This window comes from Dysidea avara, chromosome 3 (assembly GCF_963678975.1).
Source record: "Dysidea avara chromosome 3, odDysAvar1.4, whole genome shotgun sequence".
In the NCBI taxonomy this organism is placed as follows: Eukaryota; Metazoa; Porifera; class Demospongiae; order Dictyoceratida; family Dysideidae; genus Dysidea; species Dysidea avara.
Genome location: NC_089274.1, coordinates 49,745,022 through 49,762,036, shown reverse-complemented (window position 1 = coordinate 49,762,036; position 17,015 = coordinate 49,745,022). Strand labels below are relative to the sequence as shown.

At 40.2% G+C, this 17,015-nt stretch overlaps 3 protein-coding genes across 5 annotated transcripts in view; 1 reads left to right on the top strand and 2 right to left on the bottom strand.

Moving 5' to 3' along the window:
* Positions 1-269: 269 nt before the first annotated feature.
* On the bottom strand, positions 270-6,422 carry LOC136251481 (ADP-ribosylation factor-binding protein GGA3-like). 2 transcript variants are annotated; one of them, XM_066043937.1, is made up of 13 exons: positions 6,278-6,422; positions 6,147-6,231; positions 6,022-6,097; positions 5,714-5,971; positions 4,099-4,161; positions 3,828-4,043; positions 2,966-3,139; positions 2,751-2,922; positions 2,379-2,702; positions 2,262-2,326; positions 1,719-1,817; positions 1,560-1,670; positions 270-420 (listed from the first exon to the last, which is right to left on the bottom strand). In XM_066043937.1, the coding sequence occupies exons 1-13, from the start codon at positions 6,303-6,305 to the stop codon at positions 328-330; spliced, it is 1,764 nt and encodes a 587-aa protein (XP_065900009.1). In that variant the 5' UTR covers positions 6,306-6,422; the 3' UTR covers positions 270-327. The 2 variants fall into 2 exon arrangements, with proteins under 2 accessions (XP_065900009.1, XP_065900010.1); XM_066043938.1 differs by having other exon boundaries at positions 2,751-2,919.
* LOC136251487 (integrator complex subunit 15-like) lies at positions 6,169-8,676 on the top strand. Of its 2 annotated transcripts, none has more exons than XM_066043946.1 (5): positions 6,169-6,437; positions 6,485-6,768; positions 7,797-7,892; positions 7,943-8,516; positions 8,569-8,676. In XM_066043946.1, the coding sequence occupies exons 1-5, from the start codon at positions 6,341-6,343 to the stop codon at positions 8,649-8,651; spliced, it is 1,134 nt and encodes a 377-aa protein (XP_065900018.1). In that variant the 5' UTR covers positions 6,169-6,340; the 3' UTR covers positions 8,652-8,676. The 2 variants fall into 2 exon arrangements, with proteins under 2 accessions (XP_065900018.1, XP_065900017.1); XM_066043945.1 differs by having other exon boundaries at positions 6,171-6,437; positions 6,485-6,813.
* Positions 8,623-17,015, bottom strand: part of LOC136251470 (serine/threonine-protein kinase SMG1-like) — a 38,697-nt gene continuing 30,304 nt past the window's right edge. Inside the window, exons 54-67 of the mRNA XM_066043921.1 lie at positions 15,395-15,664; positions 15,155-15,242; positions 14,944-15,107; positions 14,558-14,681; positions 14,085-14,326; positions 13,931-14,034; positions 13,514-13,676; positions 13,292-13,462; positions 12,847-13,050; positions 12,673-12,798; positions 12,054-12,376; positions 11,729-12,006; positions 10,451-10,557; positions 8,623-8,882 (exon numbers count right to left, since the gene is read on the bottom strand). Of these exons, the coding sequence (XP_065899993.1) occupies positions 8,805-8,882; positions 10,451-10,557; positions 11,729-12,006; positions 12,054-12,376; positions 12,673-12,798; positions 12,847-13,050; positions 13,292-13,462; positions 13,514-13,676; positions 13,931-14,034; positions 14,085-14,326; positions 14,558-14,681; positions 14,944-15,107; positions 15,155-15,242; positions 15,395-15,664 (2,442 nt within the window). The 3' untranslated portion in view covers positions 8,623-8,804. The remainder of the gene's footprint in view (positions 8,883-10,450; positions 10,558-11,728; positions 12,007-12,053; positions 12,377-12,672; positions 12,799-12,846; positions 13,051-13,291; positions 13,463-13,513; positions 13,677-13,930; positions 14,035-14,084; positions 14,327-14,557; positions 14,682-14,943; positions 15,108-15,154; positions 15,243-15,394; positions 15,665-17,015) is intronic.

Below are 17,015 nucleotides of genomic sequence, written 5' to 3'. Positions count from 1 at the left end.
ACTACTTCATATTATGTAGTAAGAGAGTAAAATTGATGAGTGCATGATGAGCTCTAATCAACCAAATTGCTGTCACAGTTAATATAGTTGAATAATGACATCATAAATGACATTTCTGAACTCTTAAAATTGCTGTGATGATGCTCATCACATGTTGATATTGAGATGGAGCCTTCCAATATCAGTAATGCTTAGGGAATAAACTTTTGTAGTTTGGACCGCCCAGATCAGCTAGAGCTCCACAGATTAGGTCACTCCACATCACATGATCAGTTGATGCTTCATTAATAGTACAAAACACAATTACAATATAAACAAATTATACTCCTAAAAGTTTGGAAAGTCTGACGCTTCTCCAATTTCAGTCAATTCTTGTTCATTTTGTATGAAGGATAATCGATAGCGTAACCTCACCTTCGCCTACAGCAACATATAACAACAAACTGTGATCACAACACCACGACTGGTAAGGGACCCTAATTGGACACCTTTGGACAACTCTAGTTATCAAGGTGACTTACAAGTAACTAAGTGTTCTTCACAAGGTCATGTCAATGATACAGTGTGTTCTGTTTAGAGTGCTTTATACATTAAGTGTTGTATACAAAAATAATATTGAAACACAATGAAGTGGCGTACATTGCTTTCATGTAACAGCTTGATAATCATCAAAGGTTACATTAATAGACAAATTCCATAATAAGGCTTTATAGTATATAGAAATAACCGTTGCCCCTAGCAACCTGAATTTCTCTTTTTAGGTGATAACGCCTAAAGTAACTTCTCCAAATTTTGAAAGGATATGTCATAAGATATGACATTTTGAAATTTGTGGCTTTCCCATACATATATGTGAGAGGGCCACAGTTGCCCCTTCTGGGCAATCACAAAAATGAGGTATTTCAACATATGCAAAAACCAAAAATTCAAAAGTACATATATCTCAATTGTACATAATTTGTAGGTGTGAATGTCAACAATAATCTCTCCAAGTTATAAATGGATAGTATATATAGGTCATAAGATATGGCATTCTTGAATCCGATGATTTGTGTGATTACCAAGAAACTGTTTCCCCCCCTCTCTTTGACAATGTATGCAAAAACTGCAACTTCAAAATGTCATATCTCATGACTTATACATGCTATCTTTTTAAAACTTGGAGAGGTGACTTAAAACATTGACACCTACAAATAATGTAAAATTTAGGTTGCTAGGGGCAATGGTCGATTTTTTCATTGTTATGAAATTTGTCCATTCTGGCTGGGTGTCATGTGAAACTATAGTGAATTAATATACTGCATGTAGTGTGCGTGTGCGTAGTGTGTTGTAGTGCGTGTGTGTGTGTGTAATAGTGCGTGTGTAGTGTGTTGTAGTGCGTGTGTAGTGTGTGTGTGTAGTGTGTGTAATAGTGTGTGTAATAGTGCGTGTGTAGTGTGTTAGAGTGCGTGTGTAGTGCGTGTGTGATAATTACATGTTACACAACTGTATATGCTATACTACACTTCACACACACTCCGCACGCACGCACAAAAACACTACACACACGCACAAACCACCTTATTTGGGTTAGCCAGTAGCATAACTTGTGTAATGTTCGGTGGAGGGGCCAGAGGTGAATATGGCTTCATCTCATTAGATGTGGGTGGTTGTAGCTTTAATCTCATCATCTACAAGAAATCATGTGATCAGATTAGCTATCATGTGGGCTGTCTCACCTTAGGCACAGCGGCTTGAAATAAGACATTACTAGTTGCTGCGACACTCATAGACACAATTGATATGACAATCACCATGATGTTGGGAGCTGGTGAAACCTGTGGGTGGGGCTCAAAATGATGCATGGTATAGTGATTTAGAAAAGTGATCTACAATAGAAAAACCAAAAGTGGTCCTGGGTAAAGGGCTGTCCTTTATAGCCCCACTGTAAATGTTACAATAATCTTTATATTACTATACAAAAGTTAAATCAACTATTGTTTGGATATGTTACTAGTATATAACAGAGGTTAGTTTGGTACAGCATTTCTGTGTCCAAGTGTTTCACCTAATACTAAATTCTAGAATTCTGTACTAGCTAAATCACAACAACTTCCCGCTATAAGGCACAGTAAGACCTCTACCAATTGGACAAGTTCTATTAGGGTAGGATGGAGGCTAAATTACTCTTTTAAGCACTGCCAAACAGTCAGGAATTTCAATAACATATTCAAATAAATAATGGTTAATACTCATTACAGCTCTATTCACAAGTAACTTACCTCAGTAAAATGCAATGTTACAGTCACACCATTTTTACTCACAATCTGAAGGGGTGTGGCTGTACCTAGAGGGGTATGGCTCCTGATCACTGTAACAATATTAGAGCTGCAAATTACCTGGAGTTATTGTCTCCAAGGGAACAAATATATCATTCAAGTTAGGAAGTACATCAGTTTCTGCAGGAATTGAAGGGACATGGCTCACAGGTGGTGGTATGGTGATCATTGATGTGGGTGGAGCTGGAGTAGTAGTAGTTATACCAAATGGATCATTTGATTGGCTAGTTATTGAAGTGGGTGGGGCTGACAAATTACCAAGAAAACCAAATGGATCATTTGATTGGTTTGCTGTTGTAGTGGGTGGAGCTGACAAGTTACCAAGGAAACTGAACGGATCATTTGATTGACTAGTAGCAGAAACTCCAGTGGGCGTGGCAGCAACTGCACAAAAATAGTAATATGATAGCATCATGATGCAGCCACACCCACCTGGGGGCAATGTGTCCAAAAAGGAGCCAATTGACTGACCACCTCCTCCAGTGGATGTGGTTGTAGTGAAGTTAAGATCTGCTAAATCAATTAGTGTACTCTCCAAAGAGGGCGTGTCCTGTATAGCTGTCTCCCCATTGGCTGTATTCTCTGCTGCTGGGGGCAGACCCTGCTGTAATCACCATGGTAACCACAACATGACCACACCCACTCACTGTCTCATTATCAGTACTTTCCACTGTCACCATGGTAACCTTATATCGTTCCATGACTCTTAGGAGGTCATCATTAGTTTTCAACACCTCTGCCATTCCTTCTTCTGCCTTGCCAACATTATTAGCCATTTTGAACAGTTTAGTCTTCTGTTTATCCAGTTGATCATATAATTCCTAGGAGTATCAACATGGAGTAATAATTGAGTCTACTTGACTGCAGCAATGAACACAACCTATAGTTCACCCCTGATCCTGAGCTCTTCAGTGAAACCCAGTAAGAACACATGATCTCTATGAATGGTTTTTTTTTGTCAGGAGCTCTTACGGTAAGTACTATCATTACATTATGATAAAATATGATGGGATAGCTTTACACAAAGTTTACTAGAAAATGACGTTCAGAACAATAACGAAACTGATAAACACCAAAAATTAATGCCTTTTAGTGCTACATTGTAAATGAATGATTGCGTTGTTGGACAATGTGCAAATCTTGGTTATAAGTAAGAAGCTGGTGAATAAGCTTCATTCAGTAGGCTTCATTACTTTGTTGTGGCTAGGCATTACCAAGAGTAAATAATAGACTTCTCTATTATTTACTCTAGGCGTTACTCAGTGGATTACAAACGAGATGAGTAACTTCCTTACTTGTAGTAATAATATTATATAATATTAGATTTGTTACAGTAACTATATTACTTAGGTAACGTGTTACATTTCTAAGTAAAGTAACTTGAGTTATATTACCTGTTTTTATAGCGTATTTCGTTATATTACTTAGTTACCACAAAAGTGATAATATTACGTAATGCGTTACACAAGTAATGCGTTACTCCCAACACTGACTGTTATAATCTAATACCTTCATTAATTGTCGTTCAGTTTCCCCACTGTCAGGTTTGTAATGGGCTAACAGTTCATTCAATAATTTGATGTTGTTCTGTATCATGTCCAGCTCTTCTAATTTCTTCTTCAGCTTGTCCATCCTTCTGTCATCCTTCTTCACTGCCTCCTTGATGAGCCGGTTAGCAGCTCTAAGGTCCTCTGGGTTTTTGCTCCTCAATAACCGACCCAACACCTATATGTAGTAAGGGTGGCAGTAACCATAGTAGCAGTCACATGATGTTACTAACATCTGATTGCTTCCTGTCCATCTCCAGCCCCACTTTGGGTTTGTCTTCCGATGCCTCTAGTGTCTATAGGTGGACATGACATGATATTAGGTGGGTCATGATCTAACATGTCACTTGTAGTTTGTCAAGGAGAAGATTTGCAAGCTAAGGACTTGTCAAGGATTTAGTCAACTGAAAACATGAACGTGCTGTTTTCTAGTAGCACTATGACAATATTTTAGCCAAACCGTGGTGTTTGTTTTTAATACTGTCCAATATTTTGACTACCACAGATACCGTAGATTCTAAAGCACAAATTCTTAAAATAACTAGTGCAATAAAATGTATTAATTGAAGTAGTGAAACAAGAGATGATATTACAACATAGCTCTGTGGACATTGCCATGTTATAATAAATTAGAACATGGCTGTTGTATTAGGGTGACTGCTTTATTAGATGGCCTCAGCCAACTAAGGTTGGTCACACGTCATCATTCATTTCGTGATCTCAAAGAAAGAGTTGAACTAATCCAACCTTCACACCTCTTAATATTCTAAAAGACAGAATTTATATCCATACCAGAAATGTCCCAGCACTCTTACAAACTTTCTCAGTACAATGCGCTGCTTTCCTAGCTGCTAAACAAGTCTTTAACACCTGAACAATGTTGTGTAATATTACATCATAGGTTTATGACGCGTGACCAACCTCCTCTGCAGCCAACTGTAACATTTAAGGGGTATGGTCATGACACACCTTGTTGGTATGGTCATGACACACCTTGTCGGTATGGTCATGACACACCTTGTCGGTATGGTCATGACACACCTTGTTTTTCACAATACAAAGTGTGTATGTAATGGTCAAACTTCACTAGTCAGGGCACACATTCAGATAAGTAGTTAGATAAGCTGATATGTGAACTAGTATATCTGCAAGTGTAGATGACCTTTGTTTAAATGTCTACAAATAAAAAGTCTCTCAAGTGATGTTTTAAAACTGACACAACAAACTACTTTAATATTTTTTGAGAAAGTTTTTGAGGTTTGTAAAATAATCACAAAATAATCACAAAATAATCCTAGAAAATAGTTGCTGAGTTCATATTTCATAAATGGCACGGTATACCCAACTTGAACTTGATATTGCGGTATGACTAAATTATTGGCATACACTAGTTGATGATCTGTAGTTTTCTAGAGTTAGACCCCAATCATTTTCAATAACAGTAGAATTGTGTTGAAAGCCAATTGGAGTATATACATATCTATTGATATGTTGAAAGCATTTGCCTACCTAATACCGTGGCTGGTGTGAAGGAGGTTGAGCCCATACAATATTACTATGAGATGTCTTCCTACTGTTAACATAATGGAATACATTAGGACTCAGCAGAAGTGTGACTTCTGTTGTTCAACAAAACAAAGGTTGATGACTACACAACCTAATTACTGAAGGTGTACTGATCAGATTGTTGGCGTTGAATATTCATATTAATGGTACCTGTGTACTAGGAACACCTCTACACATTATGCACACGTAATCCAGTAGTAAGAATGACTGTTCCAAGGTCAAACATATTACAGGTATGGCTGCATAAGACTCCTCAAAGAGCCACTTGTGCAATACACTCACAGGGTCTTTAGGTGCTGACTCATCAAAAACCAATCCTTGTTCCTTCAACATGTTGTAAGCATCATTAACCTTTGGTTCCCCTGGTAACCCGACCTTCCAGCTGTATAATAGTTCACTCATCCTCTTCTTGACAGCCATTGTGATGTCGTTACCAAGATACTTAGGGGATAACATCTTTATGACTTCGTTGAGAAAACGAAACTTGCCCAACTCCTCATGGAACCTCTTACCACAGTTCTTAACACACGCTTCTAGTAACTATACGACTACAGTAATTATTGCAATCCATTAGGGGGCGTTCCTCTCACCGTGAGGGCCAGTAATGCCACCTTTTCTTCTTTACTCTGCATCTTGGCAGGAATAATTTTCAGCGCTACTTGAGGCCTAGCACAAGATATTTTATTCTACATAAAATAAACTATGTGGTACTAACCCTTCAGGTGACGCGTTGACCTTGTCACAGAAGGCCATGATGAACTCCCAGTCCTCATAGCGGTTCTTGGGATTGGTGGCCTTGTCTTGGGTGCAGTAGACACGTGACACACACATGTTATAGTCGCTTACCTAGTAGTGCCTCTATCGAGTCGTCCATCCTGTGATGGTGTGCACTATATAGAGAAGTAATTAATGTGGGGGCAACAGCAGCAGGCGGCAACCAGGACTAAACAGCGAGTTACTCCTAGTAGGAGAATTAAGGATGATACCGCCCCATCACACGAAGACAGTTAATGTCCCATAAGTGTATTACAGTGTATAATATTAGTTGTGTAGGTAAGGCGCACGTGACATCATTTAAAGCTGTAGACCTCAGAGAGCAGTTACAAATGGTCGCATACCCTGTGGCCGTGGAGGTGGTGTTGAGTGTGGCTGATCGCTACTTCCTAGCATGGAAGGCTGCCATGTTAGCATCTAGTGAAGTTACCGGAGATGACTTGCTAACCCTTATTGACCAATTTGTGTTCTGCAAGAACGGGTTGGTGTTGACATCACCATTTGATGAGCTACAACTACTTGATGTGATCAGGAAACACCTTTCACAGCAGCATGATGTTCAAGTGAAGTTGTGTACCTTTGATACCTTGTATGGCTTCATCAACAGGGTATGACTACACTGTATTCAAGAGGGTGAAAGGGTAGAATATCAGAGCATTTCTGGTCATTTTCAAACACCTGAGAATGACCAGAACCAGAAGCAATCTCAGCAATAGTTCACAATATTTGAGCCCCCCCCCTCAAATATTATGAACTCTTGATCTTGGGTTATGATATATTCTCAGGTACAGTTCTCAGCTATTGTACCTGCCAATATCACAATTGTTGAGATTTTCATTCAAACTTTTGCTTAAAATTTAGGGATGGGGGTTTGTAGTTGCAGGAGCTTATGAGGCGGCAAAGGAACATGAAACTCGGTTCCATCACAATCCAAATTATGTCACGTTTTTTGAATAAATTCTACGTGTGTCGTGCACAATTAGTATACAGCGTCGACTAATGAGATTTTGCTTTCCTTATATGGAAACTAATTGCTAATGAATTTGGGTTTTGGTGGCACCCGGCAGGTAGTGCAAGTTTCATGCTCCTTCACTGCCTTTGGTGGCTCATAAGCTCCTGGTAGTTACCATAGCCCTGACCACACAATCAAACATTGTTCCAGGGGGTTGTTTATTAGCCAAAAAAAGCAATGTGTTGAAGGGCTTGGGCCTTAGAGATCATGAGACATGCTCCCTGCTCTATTATACAGTGTATACGTACACATCTCAGATAAAAAGACCAAGCTTAATGGAACATCGAGTAGTTGATATTGGAGATGTTTCTAGTGAACTAGTTTATTACAGCTCTTACTAGTTGATAGGCCATCACCTGGCCATACTCTAGCCATGTTTTTGCTTGTCTACCTTAAAGCTATTTATGTGTCATTGTCAGAGTTGTCCAGTGTTCTACCATTACATCAGGTTCACATTGTTTGCTGGTATATTATACTGATTATAATGGAATGTTTGGGTGATTTATTTGTAGTTGCACAATAAAATGATGAGAAGGTGAATGTTGTCATAGCACAGGTGTGAACCTGTCCATCCTGTAGGACGATGATAAGATGAGAGGACTACACCAGTTGACATCATTCATGGTTACTGCAGCTAATGGGTCGGGGATGGATTGTGTAGCTAACTGGATGAAGGTGATCATGTGATCCATTTTGTAATTTGTGTGATCTAGTCCTATCATTAGCTACATCCCACTGAAGCCCTAGAGATAGCTGACAAGTTGTATCATGATTTCTGTGTGTTATTACCTCATGCTGATGAACCATTCATGATGATTGGTAAGGCTTCACCTCATTTGGCCTATCGGCTGCTGTTGGCATATACTATCCAATATCCCATGAATGATGCCCAGTCATTTCCACCTATCACATTAGTACGTGCTGTGTTAAGGTGGTTGACTGACTGCCCCAAGCTTTTTACTGATGGTGAAGGCCATACTCACAAGTTACGCCTCTTAAGGTCACGCCCTTTAAACCCAGAAGCAACCCCATTGGCTGGGTTAATACAATGGAGTACTGTTGGTCCAATAGAACATGCTAGTTATGAGGACACCTATTCTGACTTCCACTATAAACTACTGGTTGCTATTGGTAACCACCAATCAAACAAGTCTTACAGTATATCTGGTGATCAACTGATAGTGTTGGCATATTTGCTATTGAAACATGCTGGTAACCGGGGTGTGGACAAGGCTGTTGACCGATTGGCTCAAATATTACAAGTCTGTGTTAGTTCAAAAATGATATCTACAAGATCAGGCAAGTTACTTCTCTAATTAATGATCACCATTATAATGCTTTCCTATTATAGCTCACCTGAACACTCTATTATCTGTGTTACCTAGCAACAGACTACTAAACATGGTTGTATTACATAATAATATTAATAATTAATTACAATTGAGCAGTCACACACAAATAGTTCTGTTGCCATGGTAGCAGCCATACTAGTGAGGTGGTGGAAGGGCGAACTTGCTGTGTGTTAGGATACTGCTCAGGATATTGTTGGAAAACAAACTCATTTGTTAATCTACTATTGTTACTAGACTAGACCCATGGGGTCCATCCTTCGTATAGTTCACAAAGATTATCCGGACTGACGGCTTCAGCTATCACTTTCTCCACCTGTGACAAAATTTGTGGACATCTCTGTGACAATGACAGACACTACATACACACTTAGTAATAATACTGAAGGGTGTGAGGGTCTCACAAAAGATCAGGTCAATGAGGGAGGGCTTCCATGCACATAAACTCTCACAGACAATGCCCCTTCTAATATCATTACAGCCTGTAAATTTCAGACTAAAGTGTACCATATTACCCTCGGACTGCTGATACAACAAACTGGAAGCAGTTCACTCCAATACTAGGTGATAATGGTATGGATAAAATGTTTTGATCTTTGGGAGATAATGAGGTCTTCTAAGTTGGTTAGAGACCACGCCCTTGGATACTTAGCAACCAGCTGTAATTGATCTGGTGACATTACAACCCATTACTAGTTATGTTATTATGGTGCACAAGCAAATAGGTTTTACCTCAGTTTGATGATGAACAATGAAGTACAGGCTAGACACCAATCATGAGGATCTAAAACTGAGACAAAGCCGACATTTTTAAGACACGAAGATCTGAAGGCGTGGTCTCTAACCAACTTAGAAATTAGATGGGCATATATATAGGTGGAGGGATTGAATTAAAATAGTGTTTTTAGTGCAAAAGACTTTACATCACATATCAAAGATCGAAGGTTGAGATTTGCAATCCCTAAGGTATTTCCTGCTAGCAAGTTTTAAGGACCTGCTACCAGATCTTTCAATGGATTTTAAAGACCTCATTTTATCTATACCATTTTCTAAGGGACAATAGGGGAGAGTAATGAGTGTAACAACCTATCACTAGGGACGAGTCTGTTTCACTTTCTTTTCTACCTATTATTCTTTCTAACAATTCTTTATTTTTAACATATTATGCTCCATATTTTACTCAACAATTATCTATTTGCTCATTAAACTTATCAACAATTTCTAAGTCCAAAGTTACAATTTCTATTATTTGCCACTTGCTCCATCCTGTAACTATGTATTGTTGATAATTATTTTAGGACGTGTCACTGTTCAATGTTTGGTGCAATGCTTATGTCAACTTCACAAAAATTCACTTTGCTTATTTCTTTTACTCGCCCATTATGCCAAAAATTTTGCCAGTAAAATCAACACATCCCTACCTGTCACTTGTGCTAGCCCCTAAACTAGTGTAAATAAATTTGGTATCTTTGGAAACAACTGTATGTTGTACATACTGCTATTCTCGTCACTAGACCAATTACAACCAGTACTTATAATCAGAATACTGGTAAGTACCCGGCAAGTATTGGTCTCACTAGCCATATTAGGACCAGCTACACCAGAAAGAAGAACCTTCAGTAACAACATTTAACTTTACTAGTAAGGGGTTTGGGAAGAGATTCACTCTCTGTCATGAAGTTGAGACTCTCTTCTAAATGAGGGGTGATACAGTTATTCAGTTTAGTTGTGAAGTGTTAACTGATACAAACACCCAGGCTTGTGAACAATGCCCAAGTCTATAAGCAGGATAGATCTTCTGTGAAGTAGAATCCATTCCCCTAATAATGTCAGTATCTTACTGTTAATATGTATCCCCTACCCTGTGGGGATAACATGTCATACCTGTTCTGTGACACTCATACGGATGGTTGGGTTGTAATCTCGTCCATCCAGTTTGGCCTTGACACGACGCCACACCCCCACAGCATAGCTGTTCTGCTCCTGCAGGGCTGATAATATTATGGGATATAATATTGGATCCACCTATAGCTAATACAACGTACACCTCTCTATGATGGACAATTATTGGCTCATTTTAATCCAATAAAGAGGTTTCCTAGATGTATTGCCAAGTTTTTGTTGTTTATCATATTCAGGGAGATCCTTTTAGAGAAGCTTTACTCTATACAAGTACACAGAAAAATTTGGAATTTTCAACTAGAGTAGGGACCATAGCACATCGATAAAAAGTACTGAAACAAGCTGGAGTAGTGCATGATATTAAATTACAGTAAAACAATAAGAAGTGTTATATCCCTACTGTGCTCAAGATACCATAATGGAAATGCACAGTAGGGATATAACACTTATTATTGTTTTACTGTGATTTAATATCATGCACTACTCCAGCTTGTTTCAGTACTTTTTATTGATGTGCTATGGTCCCTACTCTAGTTGAAAATTCCAAATTTTTCTGTGTACTTGTTTGTTAAATGTTTTTTGTAAATAATTGCTATGAATGGTGAACCCACATATACCGCATCTGAATGGCACCGCGCACCCCAGCTATATTAATTATCGTCTGAAAAGTGAAGTATCCATTACACTTCGTTGTCATCTATGTTGTTCAACCCATTACACAGCATTTCGGATCAAGAATTGTTCGAAAAGCACCTCTGCAATCAAAATAGCCGCTACGAAAAACACAGATGATTTCCGTTACGAATGGAAGCCATCACGTGCTACCACCAAATCGACACTTTTCGCTGTCAGCAAAGATGAATGGGACACAAAGGAGGACACTGGTAAATCCATGAAGAATGCATTGTATGTATTGCGGTATGCCAAAAGGAACCAGTCGGGCCGAAGCGACGTCGAACAGTGAAAAATCAAGCCCGTAGCCTTAGCCGTTATCGAGTTACGCTTGTCTGAAGGCATCAGTCAGTTACTTAGTCAGTAGAAAATTCTGTTAAATATATTATTTTTTAAATTCTGTAGAAACTTGTTGAAAGCGTTTCGGGTCGATCTGAAAGCTTTTTGGGGCTTAGTTTTACCTAACCAATACTGCCTCATCATTGTTGGCAGAAATTTAGGCTGTTTTTTTTGGGTGATATTCCGTGGGCCACGCCTACTCCTTTGTGGTCCCTACTATACAGTTACTATCGTACTGTATGATAGTACCTTTTCCAGTCTTGGGGTCACGGACCACACCCTTCACAGAACGGTACATCTTAGCAGCAGCAGCTGCCGATGCCGTATTAGCACTTGCAGGTTGGTCAGTCTCATTAGGGGGGAGGGGCTGCTGCAGGCTTGTAGCAGAAGTAGCAACACTAGAGCTACTATGGCTCTTAGGCATCAGTTGGTTGCTAGTTACAGGAGGTTTACTCCACTTCAGTGACCCACACTGGTCAGGATTGGTAAACAGTTGATCAGTAAATGAACCCAGTTGACCTAATAGCCTGTAGGAAAGGGACAATACACTACCTCATGATGGTAATGTTATTACCAATCTGCCAGTTGCCATAGCTGACTTGTAGTGTCCCTTAACTGACCAAATTGTTCAGCTGATGATCGGTCAATCCAGGTTGGCTTAGCTAAGGACATATTAGCAGCAATCACATCTTGTGCTGCCTGTACTAGACTCTTAGTCTCATTATTAAATCTCTCTTGTGTAGCAATGAATGCTCGTGGTCCAGGCTCCAGGACTCCTCCAGTGGGAGGACCCTCCAGCTTAGCTAGGCTAGTCAGCTGGGACCAGATCTCAGCCATCAACTTGCGATAACTACGATTGAGACTACGCAACTTGTCCAGCTCAGCCAGGGCACACTCCTAGCATAAATCAACCAACCAATAAATATAAGCAATATCAATCTAAATAAAATCCTTCCTAATTCGTCACACTTTCTTATACCCCACTTCCACCACTACACATAGTACATGTGATCTGCTGAGTGAAAACCTGACTTAATTGCATAATTTTTGAGATGAAATACGTTGGGTAAAAAACGTGTGCTCCAAAATTAATTTTACGGATGTTTTAATCGCTTCAGTATGCAGTGAAGGAAGACTCAAATTGAAATATCTATAATCCTCCTAAAGTTAGCATCTTAATGATAGCTACTTACCTTGCTAAGAGCCAGGTCATTATTAGCCATCTTCTTCTCAACTAGTATTTTGTTTCGTTCATTGTCCAGGTCTTCTAATCTTTGACTCATCCATAATGTTGTCACTGGTTGACCATCTGCAGGGAGCTAAAGGGGGTGTGGCTAAGGGTGTGGCTACATGATCACATGACCCACCTCAAGGTGTGGTAGTACGTCAGACACCTGTGACAGGTCCTCCAAACACACTAGTAGTTCCTTACCAATGCTGCCATATTGGTGTAATAAACCAATCAGATTTTTGTCCTGTGAGGTGGGCGTGGCTGATAATGAGCTGGTGGATTCAAGGTGAACAATGGCTGCACACAACTCCACCACCTTGTCACACAGTTCCTCCTCTGCCTGTGTGCAAAGGATGATCGTAACACACTACACCATACCACACTACACTACATTTCAGACAGGTACACACCACTAGACAGAAGTGACAGAAATTGAGACATAACCAGGCTATCCCTGGCTTCACCGTGAAAACGTGTACTTTGTTAAGAGTAACAAAAATAGTAGTCAGTCAAATAGTCAGAAATAACTTATTTAGCACAGCAGTTACGCATACACAACACTGAAGCCATATCAATCATACCAGCAGTGCTTGAGTGCGTCGGTTGGTAGCTCGTTGGAACTCATCCACAACAGCATTAAGTGCTGAGTTGGCCCCAGCTGCCCACTGAAGCCTCTGGGATATACGGAACTGCTGACTCATCATTTTGTCCCTTGTTGTGGTGATTGTGTTTGACAGCTGTTCGGACAATGCCTACAAAAATGATTACCTTCGCAACAGTGGTCATCACTAGGATGGGCTCACTTTCTTCATGCCAGCCAAACAAGTGCTTTTTGGCAAGCCCACCCATGGGTAGGTAGTGTCTGGCAAGGTCAGCAGCTGCTCATATCGCCACTGGAAACGACGATCTAGCAATGTGACACGATGTAGGCTCTGTTGACACAGGTCCATGTTGTGACGTAGTCGCCTAGGTAACAATTAGTATGATTAAATAAGTACTAATTGACAGCACTAAGCCCTACAAATAACAGAGCACACTCTATCACTAAGCCCTATCCAAACAACAGAGCATACTCTATCACTAAGCCCTATCCAAATAACAGAGCACACTCTATCACTAAGCCCTATCCAAACAACAGAGCATACTCTATCACTAAGCCCTATCCAAATAACAGAGCACACTCTATCACTAAGAACTACTAAATTACAAGCCCTACTAACTTGGTCTTATCCCATTCCCTCCATGCGATGTCATGTAGAGAGAACAATGTTCTTGCTTGCTGTATCAACGAGGTCGTGATTGATGATTGATTATTATCATGAGCCTGTAATCAACACCAAATCATGTCAACTCTAAACAACGACCACCACTTACCATCCTACATAAGTCTTCTAATGTGGTGGGCGTGTCCTTGGTGATGACAACACCTAGTGACTCCACAGCAACCATCAGGACACAGGATAGCGAGTACGATGGTTGTCCCAGCAACTGGGTGTTAACAGTTTCAGCTATGTAGCGCCGTATCGGCAAGCTTAGGTGATGCTCTGATGGGATGTGTAGCTTAGCAGTAGTGGGCGTGGATGGGCTGGATGTGGGTGTGTTAGCTGGGGTTTCCCCTAACAAAAACAATCACCTAGCACTATTGACTATTATACACCAAAACAGCATCTCCAGCTGACAACATGATAAGTGGCTCAGCACATACAACATGCTTTATGTAATCATTAACTACACTATTGTGGCCACATTATGATTTTTGTAAAGTGTCTTTGAAACTAAAACTACACTGCCTTCTCCACACAACTACCTTTTTATAAGCACCATGCTTCTACTAGAAAAGTACTTACGGTCGAGAGGATCTGCCCTCATAGCATAGAGCAATGCAGTTAACTCATGACAGAAGTCATACACAGCGATCACCCTCCTGATGAAGAACAGCTCCTTAGAGTAGATGTTACCAGGGGAAAGTATCTGAGGGGGACATGACACGTGATAATGTCATTAACACCCTCAGGGGGACAACACTAACACAGGAAACTTTTCATAATAGACAATTTGGACATTGCTCTAACAAAAAAGTTTTCCTCTTTTAAAGTATAGGTGTATGTATACGGAGCTAGATCTGACCAAAATGTTGTTATATAGTTTATTTTATTTATTTATGTTACATTGTGTCCTTAATAGTTCTATTAATAGTTCTATTAATAGAGGTTTCACTGTATGCTGTTCATACCTTAAGGCTTCCAGCTTGGCTGACAATGTCCACACAGTTCCAATCCGGAGATATTGTCATTTTCTCTACTGACTTGTACAGCTGGGCCGTAGCATGTTCCACTGGTGAGAACAAGTTGTTTAGTCCAGATAGGACCACTTGAGCAGAGCTGGGGGCTTCTCCTCCTGCAAATGGCTGTAAAGGCATGGCATGGGTGTGGCTGATAACTAACCTGCAGCATTTTCTGGTGCTAGCAAGGCATTAAACTGCTGTTCAATTTCCTCCAAAGCTTGTTGAGAACTAGCAGATACCTCAACTCCCTGCAGAAAAGGGGTGGGGCTTGCATACTACACACATACAGATGGATGCTTGCTATACCACACACACACACACAGACACACACACACACACACACACACACACACACACAGACACACAGACACACAGACACACACACCACACAGACACACACCTTGATAGCTGCTTGCTGGTAATCTTCATTCAAATTATCCAATACCACACGAACTGATACTCCGGGTTCTGATGTTACCTCAATAGTTTTAATGGCATCGATTAGTTGTAGCATGGCTACATCCTCTGACACAACATGATTCAGTGCCCCAGGCACAATGATGGATTGAAAAGTTGAGACGAGTATTTGGAGTTGACTATACACCTTGTTAGTAGAGTATACCGCAGTCATGGCACACTGCATCATATCTAGTGTCTCTTGGTTGAGCTCCTACGAGGTGTACACAAGTGACAATCATTACATTACAGAAGAGTATTTCCCACATTGCTACAATGCTATGTAGGGATTAGCTACCATCATCTTCATAGTTACCATCATCCTCATAGCTACCATCATCTTGTTTCACTACTTTTTATCGTTGAAACCCTACTACATTTTAAATTAATATTTTCATTTATGTTAGAACATAGCTATAAAACCATGTGTTATGCTGACTGCTGTATTAGAGTATCTCGATCTCTCGGTAGATTAAGTTTGGGGGCATGGTGCAATACCTTGTTTCTACAGAGATAGATCATTGGGGGTGTGGCCTCGCACTAAGGTGTTGTGGCATGTTCTGATCACTTAAGGGGGCGTGGTACAATAAGTTCAGGTAAGTTGCTACCTTATAGCCAAGGAAGATTTTTTTCCTGCTGATTTCAGGCTTTTGGGAGTTAAGCAGCAAAAAATTTTAGACCTCACATAGTTTAGACCTCACATAGTTTTAAGTATATGTTAAAGCATAGCCGCGAGTGCTATATGAAAAATAAAGTACGAGGCGCGCGGCCGAGATGCTAATAAAGCACGAGGCGAAGCCAAGTACTTTATTTTTCATATAGCACGAGCAAGGCTATGCTTTAAATGATTTATGGAACTTTCTAGTCGTGTAGCTTCACCATACACTAGGACTCGTAATTAACAAGCGTTGCACGAACTATTAGCAGCCTGAATGCACACAAACTAGTTTAACAAAGTAACTCACGCGTATTTCACCATAGTTTGGCATAGTAGACGTTCATCGCATCTTTTGGCAGGTTTTGCTCGCAACCCACAATCGATTCTATTGCGAGTCACATGGTGAAGTATTTCCGTGATATCTCCAGGACTTGTCCGTTTACATTAACAAACGTAACAGCAACGTTACCTTCTCCCACCCATCATCGAAGCATTTAGGTATGTCTATAAAAGCAATCCAATGGTGGAACTCGTATTGGCTGGGGTGATTGATCACTCAGCGTGGCGAGGCTATCAGCCTTCACTGGCTTGGGTGATTAGTCGTACTGGCGCGAGCCCCCGTAGGCTATTAGCCTACACTAAGGCACGTGGGCAACTGTGTTTTATTGCCCACAAAGAGTGCTTTATTCGTTCAATAAAGTACTCTTTGCGGTGCAATAAAGCACTCTTTGTGGTCGATGAAGCAGTTGGCCGGCTGAGAGTGTACTTTATGAAATTCAAAGTACACTTTTTCCTTTGATCTCGCCCACGCAAAGTTCTATAATACATTTTAGGATTGTTTGCAAATCCATGAAATATATTCTTAGCAACATTGCTCAACCTTGAAAATATTTTTCAAAATATATAG

Coding starts and splice junctions, on each gene's coding strand:
- LOC136251481 (XM_066043937.1), bottom strand. CDS start 6,305: ATGGACGACTCGATAGAGGCACTACTAG. Junction 2,327..2,378: donor CTTGGAGACAATAACTCCAG/GTAATTTGCAGC, acceptor ATACCCCTCTAG/GTACAGCCACACCCCTTCAG. Junction 1,818..2,261: donor TAACATTGCATTTTACTGAG/GTAAGTTACTTG, acceptor CCCCACCCACAG/GTTTCACCAGCTCCCAACAT.
- LOC136251487 (XM_066043945.1), top strand. CDS start 6,341: ATGTGGGGGCAACAGCAGCAGGCGGCAACCAGGACTAAACAGCGAGTT. Junction 6,814..7,796: donor TGTATGGCTTCATCAACAGG/GTATGACTACAC, acceptor TCCATCCTGTAG/GACGATGATAAGATGAGAGG. Junction 8,517..8,568: donor AATGATATCTACAAGATCAG/GCAAGTTACTTC, acceptor TTCCTATTATAG/CTCACCTGAACACTCTATTA.